We start from the raw sequence: 23,820 nt of genomic DNA on the forward strand, positions 1-23,820 counted from the left end.
TAAACTATATTTTATGATATGAATGATTTGACATTTAAAATTTTTATTGTATTTTAACCACCTTTATTGTATCTTAACCAGTTTCTATGATTTTTTGCACCATATTTTTATTGTCATGATTATATCATAATAATTATTATTTAATTGATTGTATTTTCTTTTAAGGAATTGAAATGAATTTTACTAATTATTAATTATTGTTTAATTTATTGTAATTATTTTTAAGAAATTAAAATGAATTTAACTAATTTAAATATGAATTAATTGACATTTAATTTATTTAATTGTATAGTTAAATATATAGTTGTCATGACTTTCTTGACAAACTATATCTTCGACCATTATTTGACTGTTTTATATATATTTTTTTATGATTTCAGGATGTTTTGACTGAGTATTCGTATTTACATTTATTTTTTTCATAACTTTTTGAGGATTGTATTATAATTTATTTTAGATTCTATTTAAATATCTGTTTGTTATTAATTATAGTAATAAAGCATGATTTTTTATATTTAAAAATATTTCCATGCCCTAGAGGCAGAAATTGTGAACTATAAAAATAATAATAATAAGAACATTGTAACCAATTTCATGGAAATAAAGACTTACTTACTTACTTACTTACTTACTTTAAAACTATACCCCCTTATTCCCCACACTTCGGTAGATTATGGGAAGCGGCTGTTAAGTCTGTGAAGCATCACCTGAGACGTGTACTTTCACTTACTCATTTAACATATGAAGAGATGTGTACATGTCTTATTCAAATAGAAGGTATCCTAAATTCTAGACTATTAACAACTCTTTCCTCTGATCCATCCAATTTTACATGTTTGACTCCTGCTCACTTCCTCATAGGACGAACACTATTATCTGTCACTCGACTTGACGTCGCAGATGCGAACATCAATCATCTGCAACGCTATGAGAGGATCGAGAAACTCAAGCAACATTTTTGGATACGGTTCTCATCCGAGTATATTTCTCTCCTCCAGCAGAAGTCCAAGTGGAGAACTTCGAGCGACAGCTTGCAGCTCGGTGCTTTGGTGCTGGTTCGCAACAGGAGCTAGCCCCCTCTTCTTATGGCAGTTGGGTCGCGTTACCAAGCTGCATACAGGCCCAGACAACATTTGCCGGGTTGCTGAAGTCAAGACGAAGAAGGGTGTCATCCAGCGGGCCTACAACAACATTTGTCCACTTCCCACCATTTCAAGTTGAAGTCGGCCACCTTCAACTTGGCCCGAGCATTATGTTGCGGCTGCACCGCAACGGGACGCGCGGCTCGCATTCTCCTAGCTGCGCTGGCGCATGCGCCTTATGCGCGAGCGCACACTACACAGCTATATTGATATACTTTTACTTTATAGTTTAGACAACTGCATCGTTCATTCCATTATTGTCATCGTAGGCGACCAGTAAATACCTATTTGTAAAACTTGCATCGTAATGCAGACCAGTATTAACTTTCTTGATTATTTTATTTAAAACCTGGTAGACTACAAGAGTGATGAAGAGGTAAAATAATGTATGGTGTCACAACACTTATCGTATGTCACAGCACTAGGCTGGACTATTTAATGGTAACTTATTATTAAACAAAGGCAGTTGGTTGTGCACTTAATTTTGTTATAATTTAATAACATCAATAATAACATCCTTAATAATTAAATAATAAGTTCTCAAATTACACTCTGGATTTGTGTTGTGTTTGATTTCCACTGTTGGGATGTAGCTCAGTTTAGGAGTTTCTGTTCATCAACCGTTGGATGAACCTTTAACATAATATGGCAATTCACCACTGTCGGAAGAAGACGAAGAAGACATATATTTGACACTTGACAGATCACAAACTTATAAAGTACGAGATGTAGCACATTTAAGAATAGTATTGCTTATCGACATAAGACAAAATCGATTTTTTGGGTCCATATACAATTGTAAGTGTAGAACCAAATAACAAATATACTTTAAATAATGGTAGGACATAAAATTTTAAAGAACTTGAAATTGTTTCTGAGTCATCGCCATCACTGGCTACAAGTTCCGAAAATTAACGCCAGACGAAAATGTTATTTTGGTAGATTCTAAACCATCCCCTATAATAGAAGGACAGTGGACAATTATTTATAAATTAGAAATACTGCCCAAAAAATATAATTTAGATATTCGTAATTCTGTAACTTACGCTGTAACTAGATCTTAAATTGAAGATTACAAATACATTTATCAACGCATTGAGATAATATTAGAACACGTGGAAGATATTTGTAAACATTTAATTATACAAATTAGTAGTTAAAAAAGGGATTTAATAATAGATTAGGATCTGCTATTAAGGCCATCACTGGAAACTTAGACCAGAATGATTTAGATAAAATTCAAAAGGATTTAAAAACTCTAAGGGACAGGTCCCTAAGGACCTGAATTTATCTAAATAAACTAGGAGAATCTGTCAAATAAGTTGTGGATAGCCTATCCGGCACTATCAGAAAGTGGTAAAACAGGCCTTAAGAATTGCATCTGTAAGAGCTGATACTTTAGAAGAGTATAATAAACAAATCAGTTATATAACTAAAATCTAAAGTGAAATAAATGAGCAATGTATAACTGTTTTCAATAATAAAAATCGACAGAAGGTAGCTCTATTATTATTATTGCGAGCGCAAACTTTACAAGAAATAGCAGAAAGACAATCGAATACAATTAATTTTGCTGAACATAATATGTTCACTATGAAATATTGCAGTCACATATTTTAGAGGAAACTTTAAACAATATTTTTATAGAGACCGTCATAAAAGTCGCATGTAGAATCATAGATCATATCAGACAGCACACTTTATAATTAGGATACCTCTAGGTTAAGCAAAAAATTGTACCTATAATACAAACCAATCCTTTCTGTACCTATCCCAAAATGCGAAAAGTAACATTGGCATACGACAATGAAGAAATATATGAAACGGAAGATTGCATTGAATTGGATAATTAAATAATATAATAGACAAATTAGTATAGGTGCATTCATGCGTAACTGAAGCGTGCGTATGGTGTCCCATACAAAAAAAAACAAAAAACAGAAATATCACCCAAAAGCACAGTTTAGCAATATGACATTATTGCTATACTGTGCCAAAAGTATTTACATGTATTTTAATAAAACAACAGAAGTCAGTATTGATTGTAATAATCACAAAGAGATAACATGGTTAAAAGGTTCTAACATACTCTATGGCGAGAATTGTAAATTAAATGTTTCAGGCTTAAAAATGCTACAAACAAAGGAGTCTAGCGACAAGATCATTACTGCAAACATTGAGATACCTGTTATAGAAACAGCGACGGAGATCGAACTTACTTGCGATCCTAAAAATGTTGAAAACATGCTTTTTTTATGAAATAAGGGGGCAAACGAGCAAACGGGTCACCTGATGGAAAGCAACTTCCGTCGCCCATGGACACTCGCAGCACCAGAAGAGCTGCAAGTGCGTTGCCGGCCTTTTAAGAGGGAATAGGGTAATAGGGGAGGGTAGGGAAGGGAAGGGAATAGAGGAAGGTAGGGAAGGGAATAGGGTAGGGGATTGGGCCTCGGGTAAACTCACTCACTCGGTGAAACACAGCGTTAGCGCTGTTTCACGCCGGTTTTCTGTGAGAACGTGGTATTTCTCCGGACGAGCCGGCCCATTCGTGCCGAAGCATGGCTCTCCCACGTAATTCGTGCCGAAGCATGGCTCTCCCACGTACCATGCTGAAACAATTAAAGAATCTGGATTTATCTTTCGCATTCGTAGGTACAGGAAAATTTAGAATGGCGCTCACTTTCCCCGGATACCGTGGCAGACCAGAGGGTTTTGATCCTGCTCTTGTTGGGCAAGCAAGACGCGGACGGAAACCATCAGGCGAAAAGCCAAAACCAGCGAAATCAAGAGGACCGACAGCGGATAATCTCCCACAACCACGCGAGCTTGAAGCCGCGAAGAAGCCAACCCCACAGCGCAACACATCGATGCTTGAAGATGTCATCTTCAGCCCCGAATCGCCGTGCAGGGAGCTACAGGTGCATGAGAGCATCACGCCTAGCTTTGCGAGACTGCCCGACATTGTAGAGCGGACCTACGCGAACTACGTCCCAGACGCTACCTCTCTCAATAAAACAATGACAAGGGAGATGCTAATGTATTACGTAAATGCACTACTCTGGGCACGTTTCACGCTCACAGAAACTGAGATTCACTACTTAGCATCATTTAAGGATAAGGAGTACAACGTACCCTATCCAATTGCAGCATATTTATGTAGCATTGGCAACTATAAGGACAAGACAGGTAAAACTGTGTTCCTAGATGACCATGTGCTACCAATATCAACTGCACTTCACAGGACAGGCTACCATTCCACAACGATCAACGCGGCAAGCCACAATCTACATAAGGAGATTCCATCATTAGGGATTGTTGGTGATACGCTGATGGCGATTGCAGGAGCTGTACCAGTACCGGCGCCGACTTTCGGCCCCGTACCAGCTGCCAGAACAGCGACAACCGCACTATCTTGTGTTGTTCGCAAAGAAGAAATAGTGGTACTCCTGAATTCACAAGGAATAGGCATGATGACTATTTTTTTTTTCTTATCGGTAATTGAAAGACACTTAAAAAATAGAAACATCGTTGAAAGAATGACTCTGATAGCTTAAAAATTCACCAAGATATGATAATTCAAATATCTCATAATAAAGACCTGCCCGAAATGCTCCATACAAAGTGCTACGAAAGTATGACGTCAGTCTTTCGTAGTTTGTACGCATCGGGAGACAACTTTGTTCGACAGGTATATTAAATATCGCGTTTATGAAAGTGGTTTCATAACAAAAGTTGCTTTTAATTGCATAAGTTATCGAATTATATACAAATATTAATTGAAAAAAAAATTCGAGTTGAATATCCAACTTTGAATGCGCATAACAAAAAAAATACACGACTTTTACCACCATATAGTTTGTAAATCTTAGGATTTACGTTAATAGCACATAATAATATTTTGAAAAAAAAAAACTGCCAAGTGCGAGTCGCACTTGCGTACGAAGGGTTCCGTGCCGTTATAGAACAAAAACAGGCCGAACATTGTGTTTTTGGTATGGAAGCCTACTTTAAATCTTTATTTTATTATTATAAATTAATAAAGTACACATAGTATAACTAAAGGCTTTGTAAAAATTTCAAGCACCGTATTTTTTGGAAAAACTACCAACTCGTGTTGGTAAATGCTAAGATTTACCGTAGTTCGAGCTTTTACAGTAATGGTCGATTTACACAGGTGACTAACGGATCGATTTTAGTCACCCGGCAAGTCACCAGTCGACAGTAGTATTCGCAGCAAGCGATCGCTTGCGACTGAGCGTTTCACCAGCCGCATGCAGCCATTGGTCGCACGACTTTGGGGCTTGCGACTTTAGCCGCATGCGGCGTAGTCGAATTGCCATTTACACGGTCGATTTTTGTCCTGCGGCGGAAATCGTGCGGCTTTAGTCACCCGTGTAAACGTCGGTCGGCCATAACATATACATAGAACTGTTGTTAAAGATATCAACTTTTTTTTCCACGATTAGGTAATTAAGAATGTCAACAATGTGTATTGTTCCATAAACACAATCCGAATCATAATGATGGAAATTTGTGCGAAATAAGACGTGTATTACTTATCAAATACATAAACAAAAATATATTGAAACTCGAATTGAATACAAAAAGACGTATTCAGTAGATATACAAAATTATAATGCTCCCCAGAATATAGCAATACAAGTCTGCTATTTTCTGCCCTTCAATGAAAGTTTCGTCCCTATGGGTACTGGAACTGGCGCAGGCATGCACGTTTCTTTTGCCGCTTTTAAAAAACCTAGCACAGACACAAAACATAAACCCTCGACACTTACATACTACGAGTTACACAGGTTTAATAACAATACATAATACACCTAGCAATCAGTAAGTGAAACTGCTGTACTTAACACTATTCGCTCTACAAAAAGTAAAGCAAAAGGTATTGAGGATATTAGCATGAAAATGATACTTCTAAAACTTCCACGTACCCTTAAAACTCTTACACATATGATCAACAAATCTATAGAAACATCATCTTTCCCTGATTTATAGAAGACGCCTATCGTCAGGCCTTTATAAAAAAAAAAAACAACCCAACCTCACTTGCTGACTTAAGACCGATTATTTTAGTATACTGAATAATCGTGCCGTTTCTATCGAAGGTACTTGAGAGAATTGTATGCAATCAATAGGTAAGGTTCCTAGAATCCAATAACATACTTCCGAAAAAACAATTAGGGTTTCGTAGACAACATAGCACAACCACTGCGCTTTTAGATGTACCGATGACATTCTGAAAGCATCAGACGAAGGAAACGGAACTCTTTTAGTACTGTCAGATTTCTTCCGTGCCTTTCGATACCATCAACACTAACTTACTTCTATCTAAACTAAATTACGACGGTTTTGACTGTAATACATAGTTCGAGAGTTATTTAGTCGGTATGTTACAGAGAGTAATTACTGAAAGTACAAACGGCTCCACTAACTCTTCAGAAGCTATTGCACTAGAATGTGGACCACAAGGCTCGTTAGTGGCTCCAATTCTCTTTATCTGTATGTAGCTGATATGACAGGAGGCAATTTTCAAAAGTGGTCAAATCCAAATCCATAGATTTTAAAGTAGGTACACAACTTTTTCTTTATAGGACTCTTCATTGGCTCATAGCTTTTATAAAAAAGTACAAAGAAAAACTAACCTTAGTTTCAAAATTAGCCTATTCCATAGCGGCTTGCTCACAAAAATGGTCAAATCCGTATGAACCAATCACGTCGCTCCAAACCCCGGCGCCATCCTGCGATCTCCATACATTGAGACAACACGTGGGCACCTAACGTTTCTTTATTGTGTCGTGTTAATTAATGTTTTTTATTGAAAAAAAAAAACACATAAGTAAATAAAACGGAGAATAGTGTTGAGGAAGTGCCTAGCCATCAGGCAAAGAAGTAGCCCTAGCACGGTAACTAGTGGAAATGCGAAAGTATAGACAAACTGTGGAGATAGGGTGGAGATAAACTTAAGGTGTCGTTCCGATCATTTTTCGTTCCGAAAAATTCAATTCAAATGCCACTTTATGACAGATTATAGTCCTAAAAATTCAAATAACATCTTTCTTTACGACATATACTATAGTCTGTCATAAAGTGGCATTTAAATTGAATTTTTGTCGGTCGCGATTAGCCGCGGTAAAGATCGGACCGGCACCTTAAGTTTATGTCCACAGTTTGTCTATACTTTCGCATTTCTACTTTTCGCCGTGCTAGCACTACAGGACCAAATAGTCGCGGAAAAAAGAAAACGAAGAGGTCAGTAATTTGTCTAACAATTCGTTAGTTTTATTGAAGTTGGGGTTGTGCAACTTTTTCACTAATATAATGTGAATATTTTTCTAATAAATAAAATGATCACTACCTCGAATCTCTATCCATTTAAATACCATATATAATATATAATAATATATACATATAGTATTTATTTATTATAGCTACATTACTTATTTTATAATTATATATTTTAATTTTATTGTTTGTTGTAAGTATGTTGTTGTTGTAGATCTCGATATATATGTACTTGTAATTTATTAATTTTGTCATTATCCTATTATTTTATTTTGATGCAATATTAAATTCATGTTTGTGCACGTCATATCTGCTATCCTAATCCAATCTCTCTCCGTAGGGCTGCTGGAAGAGATTTCTATTAGAAATAAGCAGATCCTATTGTGTCGTCTTACTGTGTGTAAATTGTTATTTTGTGAATATTTCTTGTGCACAATAAATGATTAAATAAAAATAAATAAAAATAAATGATTTAAAGTAGGGTGTTTTTTGCGTTTTCAGGTATTCGTCCTTCGATTTGCCGTCGATAGGGCAAGTACATCTTCGTCTTCTTCTTCGTCGTCGACGAGTTCTGCAATTATTGAGTTTCTTGCAGCACAGCCGTCTTCTGAACCAGAGCATTTATGGTCTAATTAAAAAGCTAATTCTAAAGACCTTCCTTTTATTAGTAATGAATTACCTTTTAATATGGACGAAATTTCAACTTGCTGATAAATTTTTTAGCTTAAAAATTTTTTGACCACTTAGTTGAGATGACAAACTCATATGCTACGACGAATCGAGGTCCAGTGTCACATCATTCAAGATTCTTGCAATGGAAAGATACTAATAGAAAAGAAATGAGGCAGTTTATTGGGATGTTGCTATACTTAGGTGTTATACCTGCACCAACTATAGCCCATTATTAAAGTAATGACAAGTTATACAGCTTGCCATTTTTACAATCAGTAATGAGTCGTAATCGTTTTTAGTTACTGTTACGCTTTTTTTCATTTTTCTGATAATGATAACCAGACTGGTTCTGAGCGTTTGCATAAAATAACACCGATTTTGGATTGGTTCAATGAGGTGATGAAAATTGTTTATTACCCCAAACAATCATTGAGTATCGATGAGTCTATAGTTCTTTGGCGTGGATGTTTCGTATTCCAACAGTACATAAAGAACAAAAAACATAAGTACGGAGTCAAAATATATTATGAACTTTGTGAATCGGTTTGGTTATGAAAATTAAAATCTACAGAGGTAAAGCAGACCGTCCGCAACTTGGAAACTTACATTCGACGGAAGTGGTTTTAGAATAATTGGCTACATATCTAGACAAGGGCCATATTGTGTATAGAATTAATTTTATAATTCGGTAGACCTACCTCGAAAATTAAGCAACAGATACCTATATATTTGCGGTACTCTAAGAGCGAATCGCAGGGGCAATCCTACTCAAGTTACTAAAGCCAAACTGCAAAGAGGTCAAATTGGAGCAATGAGTAGTGTCGACCGACATAACAGTATGCAAATGTAAGGACTAGAGAGAAGTGCTAGTGATATCCAATAAGCATGAAGTAAACCTAGTGCAAGTACGCAAACAAGTAACAGCGGGGTGATCCACAATGCGATTTTGCACAGAAACCGTCCCAATTTCGGAATCTTTTTCACTTTTAAACAAATGACAAGTGAATATATAAAAATGTTATCTAGCTCTAAAGACTGTTTGTGAGGAAAAATAAATAAAGAATTGTTATTATCATTATTATTATTATATTTTCCCATTTTGCTGTCATTTTGACAGTATTGACATTTCTTTTGTATGAGTGAAATAGTTTCCGCCACGGATTCGAAAACTACTCACCGCGGATGGGACTTTGACATTTTAGGATTCGAGCCGTTTTCGCGGATTGTTACCGCCACCTCCAAGACTCGTGAGAACTTTTCACTTCGAGAACCGTGACATGGCGGATATTGATATAATATGAAATTATTTAATGATAAGAATAAAAGAAAGCAATAAATAGTCTTGTCTTGTTTAAAATAAGTGTCGTACTGTAACGATGTGTTAAAGCTTTAGTAAGTTTAATAAATATTTTTTATTTATAAATGCAGTATTTGTATTATTTGGCGTTTTGACAGATTTTATATAATAAAAAATGTCATATGTATTTATATTTTAGGTAAAAGTTATCTGACGATTGAAAAATCGGCCCTTACTCAGTTAAAAAGCTAATTTCTTAAGTTCCAAGTTCCAACAATGGCGGGCACAGTAGCAGCCTTGATACTTTTATAAAAAAGAGCCCCAAACGAAGAAAGGGAAAGCCGGCGAAGTAGAAGTTTGTTATTTCACAAAAGAATAAGACATACTTACGTGCGACCCATATCGCGACTCCAACTTTTGTCGCACATATCGCCTAACGCCCGATATAGCTTTGGCAATGGTCCGGGAACTAAGTATTTTGACATTTCAACTGCGTTTATCTCGAAAACGTTGCGACCTACGGAAAATTTCCTTATCCCTGTGGTGAGCTCGACAGCATGGTGAGCTCGACAGCATGGTGAGCTCGACAGCATGTCGCGCCATTAAAATGATGGTGTTAATTGGAGTGATTTTTTTTCTCCGAAATGTTAGAAACGACTGTCGCTATACATTAAAATAAAAAATAATATATATTATATACTTACCACAAAAATTCGAAAAAAATTCTAAGTATTTTTTCCATAGCGCCCCTAAGGGGCTTCAACCCGGGAACTTCCATATTATCTAATATAAACTAATATTAAATAAAAAAACTTATTTAAAACAAAAAAAAAAACTAATATAAAATAGCAATTTACAGCACGTAAACAATAATAAAGTTAAACCCTTAGCCAGGCTTAGGACGAATATGAACCACTTCATAATTTATTTTTTTCTAACGGGCAGAGCACTCCAGGAGTCTGCTTAGGCCATAGAGTAAACATTATAGCAAGCTATAGAGTGCTTCTAACAAGGTATGAACTGTAAGCACGAGTGTGAACATATTTTCCTATAAGCGTCTTACGATGGCGCATGGAACATCACTAGACTTGCGTTATACGTTTGACAAGTATCTATAGAACTTCTGCTTACGATCGGCACAACGGGGAACGAGCGATGCGCGCGCCTATCCGAATATTGTCTATGGAACTGTCAATTTTAAAACAGTGCCACTGTCAGTTTCATTCAAACAATTTTTTGACATTTCATGGTCTCAATATTTTCGATCGTGATATTGTCACGGACGTAAAAAAAATACGGACGGATCGCCATTAAGAAATGAGTGAAGCACCCTTAATAAGCCCAGGCGATCATATGTACACATCTTGCATACACACTCGCACTGTAATAAGCCGATCGTACCGCCATTAAGGTGCTCCTAAACGAGCAATGTTTTCCTGCAATATGTGGCTGCAATACAGTGGTCGGCAACATTGCGAGCAATTCCAGCCATACTACGCAATATTGCAGGAATTTCCCAGACATATAGCCACATATGTTTGATGTTGCAGCGAATGGCCGATATTGTTTTGATAGGTTGCCGGACGATCGCTGGGCTGTCGATTTTACTGCAATGTTGCCCAGCCAGTTTTATTGTTGTTTCAGTCGCTCTCAATTGTTATGATATAGTGCATCCTTTTCTACACGACGTGAAGTTGACTATGAGTGGGCTGTGCGAGGTGACGCACCGTGCCGTGACTAATTGCTATATTCTGTGTAGTTATCACGTTGTTTTGTTTTGGTTTTCGGGTTATGTATGTGAATTATAATTAATAAACAAAAATGACTAATACGTGGACTAACGAGACGGTGGTTGATTTTATCAATGAAGTTCATTTACATCCTGAGTTATGGGATACGAAAAGCGGAATTTACAAAGATAGAATGGCAAAAAAAGACGGATGGAATGAAATCGCTGAAAAATTCGGCATAACCAACGACGAGGCTTATAAAAAATTTAGAAGCCTAAGAACATACGCACTTAATGAGCAGAAAAAAAAATAAAAGCGGTAGCGCTGGTGGTAGAATCGTGAAATGGTTTGCTTATGATGCAATATCGTTTGTTTATAACCAAAACACCGCGAATACAGGATTAGACAGTGAAAATGCAACACCTAATGTAAGTATCTATTTAATTAAGTATTTATGACATTTATAATGTAAGAAAATATTTAACTATAATGTAAGTAGGTATGTATCATAATGGATAACGTGAACTACTTAGTTCCTTCAGAATATTTTTATCTTGATCCTCTACTAGTTAAATATTTATCTTGCCATGCTACCCGCCCCTGCTGTGTCATAAAATAGTGCATAAATTCGTCTCTCACAGCTTTTGCCCTTGTGGTTGCATTCCTTCCCAATATTCTTAAATCTGTTAATCTTTGTTCATCATCTCTCCATGTACCTGGTATTACTTTACCAACATCAATATCTTCACAATCAAAGGTCCCAGGTGGTGAATATACAGATCGTGATCTTGTATTTCGTCGCAAAAAATTATGTAGATATGCACAGGCCATAACTATATCTTGTACATATTTTAATTCAACATCAATAGTTGTGTGTAAAATCCGGAAAACTGAAGCCAAGATTCCAAAAGAGTTTTCAACTATACGGCGTGCTCTAGATATTCTATAGTTACATACACGTTTAGGAGACCCTATGTTCAAATCTAACGTATAGGGCTTGCAAATATTCTCCGTTAGTGGAAATGCATCATCTGCCAGGAAAACATATGGTGTTAACATTTCACGGCCCGGGAGGGATTTAGGATGTGGTATGTTAAGAGTTTGACTCAGGAGTGCTTTCCCAAAAGCTGTATGTCTAAAAACTCCCCCATCAGATATACTTCCTTGAACACCTGCATGTACATACAAAAAATTGTAACGTGCATCTGTTACAGCAAACAGCACTATACTAAAAAACTGTTTATAATTATAATATTGACTCCCACTGTTCGGTGGACAGATAATTGCGATGTGTTTGCCATCCATTGCACCCAAACAGTGAGGAAAATTCCAACGATCCTCGAAATCTTTCGCAACTTGCTTCCACTCTTCTGTTCTTGACGGCATCTGAAAACAGTTTAAATTTATATTCACAATTTCATGTATTGATGGCCGGTGTTGTTATTTCAGGTGGAAACTGCAAACACTGACGACAGTGCTGGCCCAGAAGAAGTCGTGAATACAGATACAACTGACTCTGTAGAAATCTTAGATACTAGTCCAAAACCACGTACTAAGAGACCTAAGACTGTAGATCCATTATTAGAAAAGGCTCAAAACATTATACGTGGTGCTGGTGAAACAAAAAGAAATGAATATGCTGGTTTCGGAGAGCATATAGCAAACAAGCTAAGCAAATATGACGATTACACCCGTGCTCAAGCAGAATTAAAAATTATGCAAATTTTGTTCGAATGTGATATGTCTATGCACAGAACTCGACCTTTGTCTCGATTTACACCAAGTCCTAACAGTAGTAGAGGTGGAGCTAGCACATCACAAAGCCAATATTCTGACATTTCCATACTACCACGTCAAAATAATATCCAGTATGTTATTGTTCCTAACTCTCAAGATGTTAATACTTCAATTCAAACTCAGTCAGAGCAAAATACTTTACAGCATGTTTTGGATAATCAGTCTCAAGTTCCTCAGTCGACTACTTATGAAGAACTTGTGTCATATACTCTCCAGTATGATGAATCACAAAAGTAAAAATTATTACTACCTAAGATGTACTAAGTACCTACCTTGGTAACATAACAAGTTTCTTCGGGAAAGTTGTTCAGTTCCATGGTCTGAACTCTGAACTCATGTCGATGATGATTGATGATGATTTATTACTATTATTTTTATAATTAGAGTTAAGTAGGTATAATTAAGTACACCTTATGATTATAATAACATACCTACATAATAAACCAATGTCAACTTACCTTGATGTATTCTTTTAATCCTTCTATCAAAGCTGCACTAACCTCTGGAACTATAACAGAAATCGAAGCATCTGACACTCTGAATAGATACATCAAGCTTTTAAATGAATCTCCAGTTGCCAAATAACGTAGAGTTATCGCTAATCTTGTGGTAACCGGTATTGCGTTCCTCATGTTTGTATCATTTCTTTTTATTTTCGGTCCGATTTTATTTAAAATATACTCGAAGTCACTCTTTGACATTCTAGAAAAGTTGTCAAATAATTTTTTATCAAGCATTAATTCTTGACATAAATTGTCTACTGTTTCACGCCTATTGAAGTAAGGTCGAATCCACATTCTCCGCTTTTTCTTTTTTGATTTTTCTCTTAAAACGATATAGGCTGCTGCGACGATTGTGATTTCGTCAGCCATTGTTGCCGGTTTGTGTGGCTCGTTTAGGAGTCTGCATCATGCGCAATACTATTGCAGACATATCGCAACACATGGCTCGGCCATAGATTGCTCGGCCATGTTTTGTAATGCAATATTTTTGTGATGGCCGGGCCATAGTTGCCAATAGTGCGGCCACTAATTGCTGAAAAAACATGGCTTGTTTAGGAGCACCTTTACGCAATTAGACTGCATCGCGGTGACACGTCTTTGTCATTCATAAATAAAAATAAATGTGCCATCTTGTGTTGTAAAATGGTGCAAGAACAGTACAACCTTACACAAAAAACATCAAGGAATAATATTTCATAGGTAAGATAACATATTTTTAAAGTATTTTGATAAAATAATGTAAATATTAATTCAACTTCGGGATCTATCAGACAGGGAGCGGTCACGCGGTCAAGCGTTCAAGCGGTCAGTTTTGCGTTCTTTGTGTTATATTACGTTACATAGATATACTCACACAGGAGGCATTCTGACCGCGTCGGTCAAGTAGAACGCACGCGTCCGCGCGTTCAGTGCTGTTTTGGCGACCAAATTGGAAGGAAGATGGAGACCGAAAAGCTAATTATGTTAGTACGTAACGGGCGTTTTTTATACGATGCGAAGGATAACAATTACAAAAACCGAGGAATAGTAGCCGAAGCATGGTTGGAAATTGCCAGAGAAATGGGAAATGAAAATGGTAAGTCATAAAATAGTGTTTTGGGGAACATGTATTTTTGCCACTCGTTCAGAAACTACATTTTTTAAGGAATATAGAAATGTATTTTTACTAGCTAGGTTATGTCGAATAAAAAAAAAACATCAGTCACAATATATTTTTATTACATCGAAGTTTAGTTAAATATGCACTAGAATATGCGATCCTTACATAATATTGTTATTAAAATATGAAATAAAGTGTTCACGAACTTCATATGCTGTAATATTACTTCTCTGGGCATTTGGTGCAAAATCATTAAAAGATCGGGCATTAATATAGTAACGACGAACCATATCCTCATCTACCACTTTGTTGTCCCCCTTAATTCTGAGGTAGTTGTGTAAACAACACGCAGCTTTTATTACTTCGTTTGTTGTTTCTGTGTTTAGTTCAATTTCATTCATAAAAACCCTCCATTTCTGAGCCAAAATACCGAATGCACTCTCTACTATACGCCGTGCACCACAAAGTCTACGATTGTAATTTGCTTTTCTATGGTCTCGAATTACTATATCAGTAGGAAATGGTCTCATTAAAAAATTTTCTAACTTGAAACCACCATCTCCAAGAAATACGTGAGGCACAGGTTCTTCCATCCCTGGAAATGGCTTTGCTGGTGGTATATTAAGCTCATTATCAATCAACTTCTTGTAAAAGACAGAATTTTGAAAAATAGTGCTGTCACTGTCTTTGCCATAGCTGCCTACGTCAATCATTATAAATTTATAATCAGAGTCCACCAATGCCAGCAATACTGTTGAGAATTTTTGTTTATGACAATAATGCAAAGACCCCGTGTTTGATGGGCATTTTATTGTTACATATTTGCCATCTATACTGCCTAGACAATTTGGAAATTTCCATCTTTCATGAAATCCGATAACAGACTGCTTCCAAATTTCTTCGGTCGGGAATGGCATGTATGTTGGCTGTAGATTTTTCCAAATTGCACTACATGTTTCCTTGATTATAGTTGTAACAGTAGATTTTCCCATACAATATTAATTGCCTATTGTGGATGAGTAATCTCCAGTGGCAAGATACCTGAAACAAGTACAAAAATATAAATATATTATTAACAAGTTTGTTATAAACGTGCAAATCCGAATTGATCGTGCATATTTGTTTACAGGTAAACAATGGGCTACTAAATGGAAAAGCTTAAGGGATAATTATAAGAAGTTCAAAAAGTCAACAGAAACGGCTTCTGGATCTGCATATAAAAATACAAAAATTGGCCTTGGGCAGATCAGCTTCGCTTTCTAGATGACACCATTGCACTGAATGAAACTGATAGTAATATCAGTGAAAATAGAGACAGCACTTCACAAGTTTCTGACTCAACCAACCAACCAAGTCCAAGTAACAGTGTTGATTTGCGAGATTCTGTGTCTGAAAACCTCTCCCGTCCCGGTTCTAGTAATAGTAGTTACTCTAGAAATTCTGCAAAAAATAAAAATGTAACACAAAAAGGTGATTCAGACCTACAACAACAACTGTTAAAATATCTACACGAGAAGAAACTTAATAAGAGAAAATTTGATGATATTGATTATTTATTTCAAAGTTATGCGACTTCTATGAAAAAAATGCCAGCTCGCATGCAAAGTATGCTCAAACTAGATATGGCAACATTATTTGCAAAATACGAAATGCAAATCCAGGATAATATAAATATAACTCCAGTCAATTCACCATCAACTAACTTGTCTACTGCAAATTCATATAAGTATTCATCCGAAGACAGTATGTTACAAGATGTTGAAGACTCACAAGGTCTGCCTGAATTGTCATCACACGAAATGGATGAATTATTACATGATACACAACATGTTCAGTCAAATGAAGTAAATCAAGACCAAAATATAACCGAATTTTCTGAGCTTAGACGGTGTTATGAAGAAGCCGCTGAAGTAATTAATATTGATAATGAATAAGTCTTATGAATATACATTTATTTGTTAAAGGAATAAAGTTACTTACCTCAAACATACCACCAATCTTTCTTTTGCTGAAATGGCTTTCCTCCAGTTAGTATCTTGTTTAACTAAGTCATGTTTAATTTTGTCATACAGTTCATTGAAGGAAGCAATTGTCATCCGAAAAGAATTATAAAAAATTTCTTCGTCATTAACCCATTTAAAAAAAAGACGATGAAATTCTCCATCTTTTTCTCTGTCCTTATTTACTGGGCGCACCCAGTATTTTCTTTTCCGTCTTGACGCTGATAATGACCACAAAATCAATAATTCGTCTTCCGATGAAGAACTCTCGTCAACAATCATGGTGACACTAGTGGTACCGCGTCGACCGCTCAACAGCGGGGATCGTGAGTAATTGCGCGCTCGAACGCAGAACGCGAACGCAGAACGCTCGACCGCGTGACCGCTCTCTGTCTGATAGGTCCCTTCAACAGGTCAGTAATGTCCATAACAAAGTGGGGAAATTTTCCCCAAACCGGGGAAAATTTTAAATTATTTTTAAATAATCAAATAATTAATTTTATTGTCTTTTATTAGTGTCATGTAAGTATTTAACATACTATTGACCAGTAATTAGGCAGGAATAGGGGTGTAGACAGTAAACGAAATCTAATACAAATTATTGTTTTTTTGAGAGTTTGTATTATAGTGTTCCGGCGTTTATGCGATAGATCCGACGTACACGACCACAGATAATAATTATTGTTCACGAACCTTTCCCGTCCCTTTGACAGCTGTCACCTGTCAGCTGTCACTCTGTCCATGATTCTTGTACAATTTTCAAGCGCACAAGCAAGTTGAATAATTATCGATTGTAATCTTTGTAATACAAAATTCATAAGTCACAAAAGGTTTTTAATTTGCAAATCCATGTTAGGACGACAAAGTTCTTAACATATTTTGGACCTTCTTCGACGGATTCCTGCTACTTGCACAAAACGAAACCAGCGAACTTTGGAGACCGGCGTGGTTGGAGGAAGGCGCGTATGCAGAATAATCCCAAGGATATACTCAATTTACGCGAGGGAGGATCCAAAGGAATCAAGGATACTAAAGAGGATCATCAGTTGTGTGCCGGCGCAAGCATAGACTGATATTATACAGATACGTTGCAATCGCGTGAGTAGGTACTCTGGTTCTTTCTTTGATTTCCACTATGAGCGTAGAGGGTACGAGTAAACGAGATAAATCTCCTTACAGGTGTATAGAAAGCGAAAAAACCGAAACATTACTTCGCGAATTAATCAAAAAACGTGGCGTTTTGAAGGCGAGACTTACAAAGTTCGCCAGTTATTTAACTACTTGCGTTTCTGAAGCACCTACTAATTTGCATATAGATATTAAGTTGCGCATTCAAGGCGCAGTTGCACTTTTTAACGAATTTAATTCTGTGCAGAGCAAAATTGAGGAAAATGTGCCCGAATCTTGTCTCGAAGAACAATTATTGCAGCGTGAACAATTCGAGAATAATTATTACAGTGCACAGGCTAGTGCCGAGTCCTTATTAAATGCTAGAACATCTGCTACAAGCTCTCAGTGTCAAGGCCAGCATAATAATCCATTACAAACTATAAGATTACCTACTATCACTTTGCCCGAGTTCGATGGTATGTATGAGAGTTGGCTCGAGTTTCGAGACACTTATATGTCATTAGTTCATAATTCATCAGAGCTTAGCAACATTCAAAAATTCCATTATCTCAGATCTTCGTTGAGAAGTAGTGCATTATTAGTTATAAACTCATTAGAACTAACTTCCGATAATTACATTGTTGCATGGGAACTTTTACAAAGCAGGTATAACAATAATAGATTATTAATTCAAAATCACATCAAGTCTATATTTAATATGCAACCAATAACCAAGGAATCTCATTTATTAATTAGGAATTTAATTGACAGCACATTAAGGAATTTACGAGCTCTGAAAATATTGGGCGAGCCCACGAATTTCTGGGATGCTCTTATTATATTCATTGTTGTTTCAAAACTTGATAAAATAACCGAGCGTGAATGGGAACAGCACAAAGGTAATTTGTTCACAAATAATAAGGATTTAAAATTAACTCTTAATTCTTTATTAGATTTCTTAAAGGGTCGAGCTGATATGTTAGAAACATTGCAAGCGTCAGTCACTAAGACATCAAATGATATTAAAAAACCAAACAATTTCGGTAACTTTCATAATAAATCACATTGCAATGTTACTTCTAGTAAAGTGCATGATCGGCAAAACACCAAGATTAATAATTATAAGCAGTGCTTGATGTGCAAATTAAATCATCCACTCTATTCTTGCACTAAATTTATAGAAGCTAATTATAACACTAAATTAAAGGTCATACGTGATAATAAGTTGTGTTCAAATTGTTTGCGTTCAGGACATACAGTAAACCAATGTAGATTCGGAACCTGCAAAAGGTGTGATCAAAAACATAATACATTAATTCATTCTCATTCTAGTTCAGTAAACTCGGTATCGCATAATGAAGCTTCAACTTCTGCGGAGCTGGACACGCCCTCCGTGCCCGCTCAAACTGCAGAACACTCATCCGTAAGTCATGCACATGCGCAAACTTTATCTATTGAGAAAAATAATAAGCCTCATTCATTACTGCAACCTGTTTTACTATCGACTGCGCTTATTGAGGTAGCTGATAAGAATAATAAATATCATTTTGCTCGTGCATTACTCGATAGTGGCAGTCAGCGTTGTTTTATTAAAAAATCTTTTTGTGACTTACTAGGCGCGCAATTAATACAGTCCACTCACGAAATAAGAGGAGTAGGTAATTCAATTACCCAAGCTAGCCAACTCTGTGAATTAATAATTAAATCTCGCATTAATAGTTACACTACAAAGATAAAATGTTTTGTTTTACCTCAAATTACATCTAAATTGTCGGTATATAATCTCACACATAAAAATTTCTGTATTCCGGAGAATATTGAGCTGGCGGATCCCAACTTTCTGGAGTCACAAGATATAGATATTTTGCTTGGCGCAGAGATGTTCTGGGATCTACTCACTCACGGAAAAATAAGGCTACCTAATGGACCTTATTTGCATAATACTTTATTCGGCTGGATAATATCCGGTGCAATATATCATAAATCACTAAATGATAATGCTGGTCATATCCAGTGTAATTATACACAAACGATGGATGCGCTATTACGACAATTTTGGGAACTTGAGGAGCTACCCAAGCGTCAGGATGCGCAGACTGATGAGGATCAGATATGCGAAAATCACTTCCTCACTACAACTACGCGAAACAGTGATGGTAGGTTTTGTGTTTCTATTCCTTTTAAACAGTCACCTGAGCTTTTGGGAGACACTTTTCCTCAGGCAGAACGACGTTTTCTCGCACTAGAAAGGCGATTACAACGCTCGGATACATACAAGCAAATGTATTCTGATTTCATTCATGAATATGAGAATTTGGGTCATATGACCAGGATTTCCTCTTATGACAAACCTTATTATTTTATGCCCCACCATGGAGTTCTTCGTGAGTCTAGTTTGACCACAAAGCTACGCGTGGTATTTGACGGTAGCACAGCTTCCAGTTCTGGGCTGTCTCTCAATGACATACAGCGTGTAGGCCCACCTATACAAGGTGATTTATTTGCCATTCTTCTACGTTTCAGGCAGCATCGCTTCGTGGCATGCGCCGACGTTGCGAAGATGTATAGGCAAGTCCTGGTGCGCGAGCAACAGCGCCACCTGCAGTTAATTCTCTGGCGAGACACTCCATCGGAGCCTCTAGGGATATATCGTCTAAATACAGTCACTTACGGTACCGCATCTGCTCCCTTTCTTAGTGTACGCTGTATAAAGCAGTTAGGCGTCGAATCTAATAATCTTGACGTTCAGAGAATTATCAAGGAGGATTTCTTTGTAGACGACTTAGTAACGGGAGATGATGATAAATCTAAGTTATTGTATTTATGTAATGAAGTCGCTCAAACATTACAGTCAGGATGTTTCCCACTTCGAAAGTGGACATTCAATTTTATGCACAATGATTTAATGTCATCTCATGATTCGCTTGAGCATTTATGTTTAAATAATAACAGTAGTTCTAAAACTTTAGGCATAGGCTGGCTAAATATGTCAGATGAATTTTATTTCAATACGCTTTATGATTTTGATAGTAATTCGCAAGTTATAACTAAGCGCTATATTTTGTCACACATATCACAAATATTTGATCCTCTTGGATTAATTAGTCCATGTATCATGCAGGCTAAAATTATTTTGCAGCGTCTATGGCTGTTAAAAATTGACTGGAACGATCCAGTTCCAATTGATGTCATTGCGATATGGAATAGATTTGTGTCGTCGCTAAGCGTTCTTAATAATATAAGGGTGCCGCGCTGTGTACTAGGTGATAGTTCAAATTATACGACTATTGAACTACACATATTTACGGACGCTTCACAATTAGCGTACGGTGCTTGTATTTATGTTCGCACTATAAGCGATAATTCAAATATTTCTGTGCGTTTATTATGCGCTAAGGGTAAGGTTGCACCTCTAAAACCGGTAAGCATACCGCGCTTAGAATTGTGTGGTGCATTGTTAGGAGCTAGATTATATGATAAGGTAATTTCATCGATTCATCGTAAATTCGATTGTGTTGTTTTCTGGACAGACTCAACAATAGTATTAGGATGGTTGCGCATGTCTCCTAATCTGTTACAAACATTTGTCCAAAATAGAGTAGCTGAAATACATGAACTCTCGGGAGTCTTGCCGTGGCATCATGTGAGCGGGAAACACAACCCGGCGGATTTAGTATCACGTGGCGTGACAGTCGATGAACTCGCTAAATCTAGATTATATTGGTCAGGGCCTGAGTTTCTACATGATAAACACTTCATTAGCACTAATATATCTCACCCTCCTCATGTTTCACCAGAGTTGTTGCCGGAGACGAAACGTAGTTGTCATCTATCGTTTATCGCTACAAATACAATATTTATTAATTTTGAAAGGTTTTCAAATTTTCTACGCATGGTACGCGCTATAGCTTATATGTTACGATTTTTGCACAATGTTCGTAATAAAAATAATAAACGTACGGATGTTTTAAGTACTAATGAAATTATAGCATCTCAAAATTTATTAGCTAAAATATCACAATTAGAATCTTTTCCAGTCGAGTATAATTTATATATAAAGGAAAATAAGGTAAAAGATAATCACTATTTATCAAAACTAAATATTTTCATGGATAGGGATAAAATATTGCGCGTTGGAGGCAGACTAACTAATTCCAATTCATTTTCATATACCAAAAAACATCCTATTTTGTTAGGTAGTAATCATAGTTTCACTAAATTGTTATTTCGCTATGAACATGTTAAATTGTTACACGCAGGTCCTCAAGCGCTATTGTTTAACATACGTGACAATTGGTGGCCGATAGGAGGTAGAAATTTAGCTCGAAAGGTAGTACACGAATGTATTATTTGTAAACGCCTCAGAGGAAAAACTCTCACTCCTCAGATGGGAAATTTACCCACTGAGCGCATAAGTCCTACATATCCATTTTCCAAATATGGAGTGGATTACGCCGGGCCAATTTTCATGTTAAACCATAAAGGCAGAGGAGCTCGTAAGGTTAAATGCTATATTTGTCTATTTGTATGTTTTGTTACGCGGGCCATACACCTGGAGCTTGTAACCGATCTTACATCGGATGCCTATTTATTAGCTTTAAAACGTTTTATTTCTCGCCGTGGAAAACCATACGAGATATTTTCTGATAACGGGCGTAACTTTGTAGGTCTTATGAACGATTTCGCAAAGTTTTTGTCTAAATGTAGTTCGGATATTAAAGATTATGTTTCTAACGAACAAATTAAATTTCGCTTTATCGTACCTTATGCTGCTCATTTTGGGGGTCTTTGGGAGGCTGGAGTTCGCTCATGCAAGCACCACCTTCGTCGAGTAGTCGGAAATGCGAATCTCACTTATGAGGAATTGAGTACAGTCCTGGCACAGATCGAAGCTGTTCTTAACTCTCGCCCTCTTTCGCCAATGTCAACTGATCCTAATGATTTTTTACCTCTGAGTCCAGCTCATTTTCTTATCGGACGCACCCTAACTTCACCAGCGTGTGAAAACTTGATGGAAGCTAATACTCTACGGCTTACTCGCTATCAAAGAGTGGAGCAGATGAGGCAGCATTTTTGGTCAAGATGGATGAAAGAGTACATCTCGGAGCTTCAATCCCGGACAAAGTGGAAGGCAAACGATGACCATCTTCTACCTAACACATTAGTTGTCATTAAAGACGACAACCTTCCCCCGCTAAAGTGGCACTTGGGCCGAATCGTTAGTCTGATTCCAGGGAAGGACAACATCACTAGAGTTGCTGATATTCGTACGGCATCTGGGATTATCAGGCGAGCATGTACAAAAATTTGCCCTCTGTTTACACCAGACGAGAATAATTGAAAGTCACAACTTTCAAGGCCGGGGCCATGTTCCGGCGTTTATGCGATAGATCCGACGTACACGACCACAGATAATAATTATTGTTCACGAACCTTTCCCGTCCCTTTGACAGCTGTCACCTGTCAGCTGTCACTCTGTCCATGATTCTTGTACAATTTTCAAGCGCACAAGCAAGTTGAATAATTATCGATTGTAATCTTTGTAATACAAAATTCATAAGTCACAAAAGGTTTTTAATTTGCAAATCCATGTTAGGACGACAAAGTTCTTAACAATAGAATTACCGAAAATGGACATATTTTACTTAATAACTTTATAATATTGTTTATATTTAATAAGTGATTTTTTTAATTGAAATAAGAGTGTATTTATTTTTTATACATATTTTTAGGTGTAACAAAATGCTTATGTACTATCAGAGAAGTTGATTCCTATGCAAATCGGGGACATAAGTAGTTTGTTCGCGTTACGTGAAACCCAGCCGACAGATCACAATTAACATTGAATTGACATAAGTATTTGACCAAATAACGTTGGTCTGTACTCTGTCAATTGCATAGGAATCAACTTCCTTGATAGTACATCTGTAAAATAAATATATTTCCTAAAAATAGTCTACACCCCTATTAATTTCTTAATTTACAAAAGTGGATATAATTGTTGTTTGACGACCTCTGTTGCTCAGTGGGTGGGCTGTCGGTAGCTCAAGCCGGGGGTCGCGAGTTCGAATCCTGCCGACGGAACAAAAAGTTTTCAAAGTTCCTGGGTCATGGGTGTGTATTAAATATGTTTATCATATAATAAAAATCTTAAATATATGTATAGTATA

The 23,820-nt window shown here is 36.7% G+C and overlaps 3 protein-coding genes and 2 pseudogenes across 3 annotated transcripts; 4 read left to right on the plus strand and 1 right to left on the minus strand.

The window, feature by feature from the left end:
• Positions 1-656: 656 nt before the first annotated feature.
• Positions 657-1,331, plus strand: LOC121730381 (the record flags this gene model as incomplete). Its single annotated transcript, XM_042119403.1, is given in 2 exon segments — positions 657-1,082; positions 1,084-1,331. Coding segments are annotated over 2 exon segments (564 nt in total), but the record flags the coding sequence as incomplete, so codon positions are not given.
• Positions 1,332-10,822: 9,491 nt separating this feature from the next.
• LOC121729519 lies at positions 10,823-13,403 on the plus strand (annotated as a pseudogene).
• On the minus strand, positions 11,586-13,983 carry LOC121729511. Its single transcript, XM_042118048.1, has 2 exons — positions 13,397-13,983; positions 11,586-12,527 (listed from the first exon to the last, which is right to left on the minus strand). Exons 1-2 carry the CDS (start codon positions 13,808-13,810, stop codon positions 11,691-11,693), a joined length of 1,251 nt encoding a protein of 416 aa, XP_041973982.1. The 5' UTR covers positions 13,811-13,983; the 3' UTR covers positions 11,586-11,690.
• Positions 13,984-14,380: 397 nt separating this feature from the next.
• Positions 14,381-16,474, plus strand: LOC121730398 (annotated as a pseudogene).
• A 5,169-nt stretch (positions 16,475-21,643) lies between these two features.
• On the plus strand, positions 21,644-23,201 carry LOC121726512. Its single transcript, XM_042113903.1, has one exon. The coding sequence runs from the start codon at positions 21,759-21,761 to the stop codon at positions 22,989-22,991; it is 1,233 nt and encodes a 410-aa protein (XP_041969837.1). The 5' UTR covers positions 21,644-21,758; the 3' UTR covers positions 22,992-23,201.
• The last annotated feature ends 619 nt before the right edge of the window (positions 23,202-23,820 follow it).

Source organism: Aricia agestis, chromosome 1 (assembly GCF_905147365.1).
Source record: "Aricia agestis chromosome 1, ilAriAges1.1, whole genome shotgun sequence".
Classification (NCBI taxonomy): domain Eukaryota; kingdom Metazoa; phylum Arthropoda; class Insecta; order Lepidoptera; family Lycaenidae; genus Aricia; species Aricia agestis.